Source organism: Sycon ciliatum, chromosome 7, assembly GCF_964019385.1.
Source record: "Sycon ciliatum chromosome 7, ocSycCili1.1, whole genome shotgun sequence".
Lineage (NCBI taxonomy): Eukaryota > Metazoa > Porifera > Calcarea > Leucosolenida > Sycettidae > Sycon > Sycon ciliatum.
The window spans coordinates 19690767-19700301 of record NC_088649.1 but is presented as its reverse complement, the minus strand read 5'-3'; the positions used below and the strand labels follow the sequence as shown (position 1 = coordinate 19700301).

At 49.6% G+C, this 9535-nt stretch overlaps 1 protein-coding gene across 1 annotated transcript; it reads right to left on the bottom strand.

Annotated features, from left to right (window-relative positions):
• Nucleotides 1–1014: 1014 nt before the first annotated feature.
• LOC135821679 (uncharacterized) lies at nt 1015–8168 on the bottom strand. The gene is made up of 3 exons (XM_065334678.1): nt 7651–8168; nt 1832–2308; nt 1015–1280 (listed from the first exon to the last, which is right to left on the bottom strand). The coding sequence occupies exons 1-3, from the start codon at nt 8090–8092 to the stop codon at nt 1015–1017; spliced, it is 1185 nt and encodes a 394-aa protein (XP_065190750.1). The 5' UTR covers nt 8093–8168.
• Between the last annotated feature and the right edge of the window lie 1367 nt (nt 8169–9535).

Here is a 9535-nt window from a genome sequence, read left to right as displayed (position 1 = left end):
CGGGGGAAATGATCATTAGCCCGTGCTTCACACAGCCGGACATGTCCATGCGCGTGCATGCGGACCCACACGCATGAACGAGCACACACAGAATAGTCTGGTTGAGTTAAATTGGATAGGTGGAGTGCTGGATTCGAACAACTGGTGCAATGTCACGTGACTCGGCAAATGAGTCGCAACGCGAAAAGACTCTGCTGAGTCGCGAACAGGCAATGACTCTGCAACTGAGTCGCAAGCAAGCAAACAGGGCAAACCAGTTGTGAGCGAACATCCGCACTCCCCAATGTTTTATTTTACTTGTATGTTTTTTTTCGTTTTTTTTTTAAAGAATTGAATATGGCAAGTTACAGCGGATGCAAGTGCAGACCACATAGGCTGCAGAGAATATAGCAACATGTTAACATAGAGCAACAGCTATAGGGTGGGTGTTGGTGGGGAAGAAAAAGCAAGGAGCAAAACTGTGAAAGCCAGGCAACAGCAGCGGACTCTACTTTCACAAAGGCAACACTCAAAGCAAGGCACGTGGGAAAAGTTTGGAGTGGAAGAAATACGAGGTGTGAGCTGCAACCTCTCTTGGCGCAGTTTCGGAGCTGCGCTGTAGATTACTGATTAGCTACGTGAATCTGCGTGATTGATTAGTGTAATCAAGCTGCCAGCTGGCAGGTGTTCATGCGGCGCTAAGACGCTCTAGCCACTGGCTAGTGCGCCATTAGCCCGTGCTTCACACAGCCGGACATGTCCATGCGCGTGCATGCGGACCCACACGCATGAACGAGCACACACAGAATAGTCTGGTTGAGTTAAATTGGATAGGTGGAGTGCTGGATTCGAACAACTGGTGCAATGTCACGTGACTCGGCAAATGAGTCGCAACGCGAAAAGACTCTGCTGAGTCGCGAACAGGCAATGACTCTGCAACTGAGTCGCAAGCAAGCAAACAGGGCAAACCAGTTGTGAGCGAACATCCGCGAATCCAGCACACCACGTAAATATTCGGAATTGATAGGCCAAAATTCAGACCAAATGGCTAACCTTTGCAAGCTGTGACGACACACTGTACTTAAGGGATGCTGGCATACGCATGTACCGCAAACATACATCACTCTTCCAGCGTCCAGCAGCGCGGATCAGAGAGTCGGGCACACCGGCCATTGCGGCTGTCGTAGCAGCACCAATGCGGAACGAGTGCCCGGAATACAGGTGCAGGTTTGGCACGCCAGATGCTGCCAGCAATGAACGTACAGTGGTGGTAAATGCCGCACGAGTAAGCTTCTGTCCATCTGAGAGCACAAACAGTGGCCCAGTGGATGGATGATGGCGGGTAGTGAGCAGGTATGCTGTCATCGCTGCTACGGGGCAGTACGGTTGCGTGGCTCGGCCAACGAACACTGTGACCCCACTGCCCAGTGGATCTGTTTTTGACTTTGGCAGGAACAGCTGCATGTTGCCATCTGCGAGTCGAGCATCAGCACTCCGAGTCTCCCCTGTAAACTCGGAACAGCGAAGGAAGCCGTAAAATGCAAGCAGCATATCCCAAGTCTGCAGGCAACGGAGACTGCTGTGGTTCGGCCATGTAGTGAGGGAAGGCGAAGAATCGTCCTCTTTCCAAGCCCTCCTAATGTCGATCAACACAACAGACATACGACGACCCCGAGGACGGCCACGTCTGAGATGGATCGACGTTGTCAAGAAAGACTTACAATGCATTAATCTGTCGCTTCTGGATGCTGTGCAATCTGCTTCTGATAGAGCTGCTTGGCTCGAAATTGTTAACAGATGCGTTGACCTCATGCAATGAGTGAAATGCGAACTGTCATTATTATTATTATACATGCTTGGTACAGCAGACGGTCATGTCGGTTGAGTAGTTCCGTCAACTGGCACGCATCCACTATTTTGCGGAGCACAGGCATGGTAATAGGAAGGCGAGGTGTGATAACAGCTGTGCCATGGCACCGTCCAATGCCCTTTACTACTCGTTTCAGCAGCCAGGCATCTTCCAGCGGATCACCCAAGCCTTGTTCAATTTGGGCGTTGCGCACCGCACTGAGGTACACAGAGATAGTACATGGTCTTACTGAGCGAGCGAGGAATGCGGCAAAGCAACTTAGCTGATAGTCAGTAGCTGGGAAGGGTTTCCAGAGGCACAACTGGCAGTAAGCACTATATCTGCTCTCACCGGTCGAATAGGTGCGCCGTGTGTTCGGGGCAATGGCGCATGCAGCGTAGTAGCTTACTTCCCCATGTACTGGGGCCATATCACGTTGTCCGGCAGGTTCTTGGCGCTGGGAGCGAGCCGCCGAAATGCCTGCATAGAGAAGCGTGACAGAGAATCAGCAATCAGGTTCTTGTTCCCTGCAATATGGATGGCCGAAATGGTAAAGTTATGTTTGGCGCAGACAAAGAAAAGTCCGCGGAGTAGTTGCATCACTGGGGCTGATTTGCTACTGCCCGACTTTACACAGTCCACGACTGCAGCATTGTCGCAGTGAATAAGGATACGGAGCTTTGCCCAAGCATGGCCCCAAGTGGCGCAAGCGACTAGCAGGGCATACAGCTCCTTCCAAGTGATGTCTCTCTCCACTTCTTCTCGGGTCCAAGCGCCGTTGATCCACCGGCCGTTGTTGTAGGCTCCCCAGCCACGTGAACCGCTTGCGTCTGTATAGAGTTGTAGATCTGGCGATGGAGTCCAGTTGGGGTGCAAGAAGAACGATTTACCGTTCCAGTGTTGCAGCAGGTGCTGCCACCACCTGATATCTTCCATAGCATCAGAGTCCAGTACTATCTTGTAGTGGGGCTCTTGATACCTGCTGCACACCGACCAGAGCCGTCGAAGAAATGTGCGCCCTGGGGTGACCACCCGTGCTGCAAAGGAGAGCTTCCCCAAAAGGGACTCGAGGCTGCGCTGAGAAATAGAGTTACGCTGGAGGGTGGCAGTAAGCAGAGATCTGAGCTCAGTCAGTTTGTCGGATGGGAGCCTGGCTTGCTTGGAAACGCAGTCCAGCTCTATTCCAAGAAATGTAAGACACTGAGCAGGGCCTTCTATCTTGTCTGGGGCCAGGGGTACGCCTAAGAGCATGAATGCGCGGAGCAAGATAGCCAGCTGGCGGTTAGCAACAGAAAGGCTAGAAACGGCGTTTCGAAAGTCATCTAAGTAATGCAAAAGATCACTTATGGAGAAATGATGCTTTATGATCCATTCAATAGCATCAGCAACGGTGTTGAAAATGAAGGGACTAGAGCGCAAACCAAAAGGGAGCACTTGTTCATAATAGTAACGGCCTTGCCAAAAAATACCAAGCAGCGGGAAATCTTCGATGCGTACTGGGATCTGCCTGAAGGCGCTCTTGACATCCAGTTTTGACAGGTAAACTGGAGGGGGTAAAGACATAATCATATTGATGGCATCATCAATAGTAACATATTGCAGCGAGAATATATCAGTAGGTATGCCGTCATTGACACTCGTCCCGAGTGGGCTAGACAGGTGGTGGATCATGCGCATTTTGCCGTTTTTCTTTGGCACTGCACCGACGCCCGAGCAATGCATATGCGAGAAAGGGGGTGAAGTGAAGGGGCCAGCAGTTTCCCTTCGACTACAGGAGGCAGCTAACTGGTCTGATATAAACTGAACGTGTTTAGCGGCGGAAGGGAGATTAGGAGAATTAACGTTAACAGTACGATCACCTGAAAAGCCAATATCGAAGCCATGATGCAAGCCATGCAGAACATATCGTGAAAACTGTGGGTCTGGGTGGGTAGCTAGCAAGGAAGAAAAGCGGGTAACATGCAAAGGTGAGCGGAATGTGGAAGCGTGGAGAGTACTGGCTGAAGGCAAACTATCGGAGGTGCGGACCTTACTGAGAAGTGGTTCGGGATTTGGTCCCAGCCTTGGGGCACTGTTGGCGGGAATGGTTGCCGCCGCATGTGTTGCAGACATGGTGGAAGCGGCAGGACGACTTGTGCTGGCACTGGCCGGAGTTAAAGTTACGGCAGATGATTCGGCCGCTCTCAGAACGGGTGAGCGTGGACCCGTGCTGATACTGCTGGGGGCTTCTGTTCGGACGAAAAGGACACTGACTGGACGGAGGGTGCACAGTGTGGCATACTGGACATGCTGGTCTGGCCTTACCCGTGACGGATAGCTGCCACAGATTGTTGTCGATAATATCCAGGCGCTTGCCTGGCTGGAGCGAGGCTGACAGCCGAAGTTGCTGGTCATAGCTGAGCCAAGCAGCTGGCAGATACTGGCGGTTGGCTTTGAGGATGATGGACTGGTACGCCAACAACTCGTGGAGACGGTGTGGTGCGTGAGTACAGACAACCCCCGTGTACAAGGTCCATAGTCCATCGGCCAAATCTCAGAAAGGGCCTCTTTCGGCGAAGGTGATGCACTGAAGCTCCAACTAAACGCCCTTTGGCACACTAGCTCATGAGACCCCATAGAATACGAATCCGATTGTTGGACGTTGCCAATCCAGTCCAGGATAGTCGAACTGGGTCGAATACCTTCTTCCGATTTTCGTAATTTCGTCCACCATTACATCTTTCTCATCGACTTTTTTTCGCTTGGCGAATGTTCTTGAGCCGCTGAGCAGAATCTACGCACGCGCGAACACTTGAAATGCCTGCATGTTGACGGTTCGCAAGATTCTAGCGAGCTTGGTGGAAATCTATTATTTTATTTTGACATTTTTGGGGGAATCTGAATTAGAACGGTAGAAGCTCATTCGGAGAAGGCGGTGTGTCGCCGCTGTCGGATTGTCGCTCTGTGTTTCAGACGTATTTGCTTGAACGTGCTATTGAGGATGGACAGAAGATGAAGTGACGGCTTTCTTGAACACGGACGTTTTTGTCTACATTGTAGCTGAAACATCTCATCTGGCGTCTAGAATGCAATTATTATGAGTTGTGAGTGCCAGCTGAGCTGAACACAAGCTGGACACCATTCGTCAGCTGGGAATTTGCATCGAAGCTCTTGATAGCCACGATAAGCATAATACAGAGGTAACCTTGTTTGACTCAATACGCATGCAGGTGATACCACTAGTGGCACTACAATGTAAATGGTGCAAAATTGATGCAACAGCGAATATGTACTTCGTACAATCACGAACAATTGTAAGGCAAGTGTTCATGCATGTCATAGAAGAATTTCAGCCCGGAAGTCTTGTTGTCATGGTCATAAATAATACAGGACTTGAGTTGGCTCTGGACATAAACACACTTGTGGTGAATACGGTCATTATTGCGAGAAAAATATTTAGCCATTGTATGTTAACACCTGATACCGCACTACAAGTACAAGCAATATTTCATGTACATGTATGTGAGACTCAATTGCACTCACAAGGCCGTAGATGCATGTAAGCACACAATGCTGTACAGTATAAGTAGTAGTCGACATGTGGTGCCTTCCTGCTGCACATGCACATGCGGCAAGTTGGCAACGACACATGACCTATCTGCACCGCACAGCGTGAGCTTAGAAAGGAATATTGCACACATAGTGCTATTTGTGTTCCGATATCGTTAAGCCGGTATACATGTACTAGTATCCTTATACATGTACCTGGTCACTCCATAGGCGATGCCGACTGTACTAATCTTATCCACATTACCCGATAGGCTATAGCACACTGCGTCAGATCACTATGCAACAAAACAAGAGCTTTGGAGCGAATATACACTGAAGCAAAGTAGGTTTCACTGTGACGGTACAGCACTAGTCACGATGAGGGGAGTTACGAGGATGGTTAGGCCGTGACACATAGATGATGATTGTTAATGATTCATGCACGGTGGAAAATTACCATCAATGGCAATAATATTGCTTTCACAACAATGACATCAGTAGGAGCAGTGACACAACCTTACCGCTCCAAGTAGGATTTACAAGCGAGTGAAGGGAGAGCAGACTGGTCTAATAGCAGACCGGGTCTAAGCAAGGAAGTAATCGGCATCAGAGGTGAGCTTGCACATTAGAAAACAGATGATGATCACCAAACACAGAGAAGTTGGCTATGTGTATGTTTGTGTCACTGTGTGTGCATGTGTGTGTGTGTGTGTGTGTGTGTGTGTGTGTGTGTGTGTTTGTGTGTATGTGCGCACATCTGTGTGTGAGAGAGAGGCAGACAGACAGATAGCATATGGTGGGAGGGATCAAGGTCTGACCTCAGAGTTAAATGCTGACGGTGTGGAATAGCAACAGTGCGAAATCGGGCAGGGTGGTTAATGGCCCACACTGGAGCCGAGTAGGAGCGCCAGTGGTTGAGGGCTAGCACAGGAGTAGCAGCAGCTCCAGCCTAGGAAGATCAGCTTCTGGATGAAAATCTCCCGGACACAGTAGGTACCAAGCTTCACTAGCAGATTGCTGGCAGGGGTGCATGGCGAGCACCCGTACATCCCTCAAGCCAGCAGAGCCGCAGTACTTGGACATGATCCAGGTGCTTACCCGCCAACAATGCTGAGAAGGCACTGGAGCCATACAGGAACTTATGATCGAGCATGACCACCGACTTGAAATACAGGGTCCGGCGTTGAATACTGAGACAGCGACGTCTCCTCCACAGAACACCACTCAGCCCCACCATTGCATTATTTTCGCTTTTTCATGATTTTTACAATTGTGTTAGAGCACACAGCACTCGATGCAACATTTACCAGTGACTAAATAGCGCCGCGTCTCCGACCATAACTGCAGCGTTCCCGTGAGCCTGTTGGATTTCCGTCAGCCTGTTGAGATTATCTTCATCTCGTCACATGTGAGCCTGTGTGTTTCATCCGTATCGTGGCACAATTACACAGACACGATTTCCAACTCAGGCCGGTTCCGTTGCTCGAAGGGTTGGCGGTAAGAATTGCTACGCCGTCTGTGGCTGCATGGGAACTTGGCGAGTCGTCGTCTTTCTCCATAAATCCTGATCGTCACGCGAACAACAGCCACTATTGCCTAAAAACTACGACACAACAGTATCAAGCTCGCCCCAGCAGAAGGACACGAATGACGAGCGCTAAGACGGAGACGGAGAGACATGGTTAGCGAGAGCTGACTAGTGCAGGTACGCTGTCATCTCCTGAGGTGGTGGGCGAAGCAGTGAAGTGAAACGAAGGAAGATAGAACTTATTAGAAGGCATACGGAGGCACCAAAACCTATTGCCTGTCACATACTAAGTGCCATTTAGGGTTGACAGCTGTCAGCTGACAGCCTCAAAAATTTGAAAATCTGCTCAAAAAACTCTCGATCAGAACTCTGCGCACTCTCAAATGGAGCGCACAGTAAAAAACTCGGCGACGAAGAACGCTTCGTATCGACGCCCTGGACTGAATTCGGCACGTCCAACAAACGGAATAGTGTTCTCTGATATATTCTCTACGTGCTGGGTATGGTCGCGTTTAGTTGGAAGCTCAGTGCATCACCACTTTCGATTTTGAGACTTGGCCGATGGACTACCATGCCTCTAGCCATGTTGCGATGTCGTGTACTCGCCGTTTGACTTGGCGACCGTCGCTGGTTTCAACCAGTTCCAGCGACTGCTTACTTCCCCCAGACTGATTGGGGGTACGAAGCTTGAACGAGCGGGATTCAGGTTGAGAGACAAAATTGCTTAGCCCCTCTGGCAACAGTAAGTTCAGCTCAATGAACTCACCTTTCACGATGCGATCTTGCAGTGACTTGGGCACGAGGAGGTGAGCTGCTGCCGAGGTTTCGGTACTGCTAGCCGCCGGCGCAGATGCAATGGAGCTCAACCCGGGGATAGAAGGTGCAGGATTGGACAGGGTGACAGTTGCCGTGGTTTGAGAGGCCGCCTCTGGTGCTCCCGACAACGCTGTGCCGATTGCAGCTGATACTTCTTCGCGCACCATACGCCGCAGTTCCTGCTGAAAGTTGTCACGACCCGAATTATCCGCGTCCTCCGTGACAGCAACAGAAGCCGCAGTAGCAGGAACGAAGTCCTCACGTTCGTCTACGGCTCCCTCGAGTCGGTTTATCAGGACCGATTTGGTGCCAGATGGGTCTAGGCCGCGCTTTTCGAGCTGTTCACGCAGCTCGGCGACACGCAATCTCTGCAACAACTGATTTGAACTCATCGTATGCGATGTTCAAGAAGAAACAGCTACGAGGCTACGGACAAAACTGCAAAAGCTAGGCAGCGAGGAAAAGCTAGGAGCTGAAGAAAAAGCAAGGAGCAAAACTGTGAAAGCCAGGCAACAGCAGCGGACTCTACTTTCACAAAGGCAACACTCAAAGCAAGGCACGTGGGAAAGGTTTGGAGTGGAAGAAATACGAGGTGTGAGCTGCAACCTCTCTGGGCGCAGTTTCGGAGCTGCGCTGTAGATTACTGATTAGCTACGTGAATCTGCGTGATTGATTAATGTAATCAAGCTGCCAGCTGGCAGGTGTTCATGCGGCGCTAAGACGCTCTAGCCACTGGCTAGTGCGCCATAACACCTGACTTTTTAACATTAATCATCATGTGGAGCTTTTGTAACTCGTCACAAAGTGCATTATTGTTATTATTATTCCCGTAGCTATGCAGAAGACGTTACTTCAGTAACGTCTGGCGCTAGCCAGGGTCCACACGGCTTTAATTCCCGTAGCTATGCAGAAGACGTTACTTCAGTAACGTCTGGCGCTAGCCAGGGTCGACACAGCTTTAATTTGGTATTTGTGTGTGTGTTTGTTTGTTTGTTTGTTTGTTTGTGTCACGCCTGGCGCTATCCGTATCTGACGGCAAAAAAGCATAGGATGTTATCAATTTTTCAATTCTCCTTTTTTTAAGGCATATCCTGGGATTCGAACCCACACTATCGCCCTACATGCATTCCCCCATACACTTCGCATTCATACCCATTCTTCTAAGTTGCTTCACGTTATTATCTTGCGTTTGAAAGCCCTATTTGAATATTGCGGGCAGCTGTACATGTATGTGGCCAGCTGTGTTTGATGGTACGGTACGGGAGACGTTGTCGTATTACCCTCGATCGTACCTGTCCCGTACCTATCCCCTACCGTACCGTGGCATCAAAGACGGCTGGCCACAATGCATATTCAAAATAATAGGTCTCTCAAATGCAAGATCACAATGTGAAACAACTTGGAAGAATTAGTATGTATGCGAAGTGTATCGGGGGATGCATGCAGGGCGCGCGATAGTGCGGGTTCGAATCCCAGGTTATGTCTTTAAAAAAAGGAATTTTTTAAAGAATTTATAACATCCCTATGCATTTTTTGTCTAGGTCATCAAGGCAAAAAAGCATAGCGTAGGGCCCTGAGCTTCCAAGCTCTCTCGTTTGGTATTTGTTTGTGTGTTTGTTTGTTTGTTTGTGTCACGCCTGGCGCTATCCCATATCTGACGGCAAAAATTCATAGGGATGGTATACATTTTTCAATTCTCCTATTTTTTCAGGCATATCCTGGGATTCGAACCCGCACTATCGCCCTACATGCATTCCCCCATACACTTCGCATTCATACCCATTCTTCCAAGTTGCTTCACGTTATGATCTTGCATTTGAAAGCCCTATTTGAAT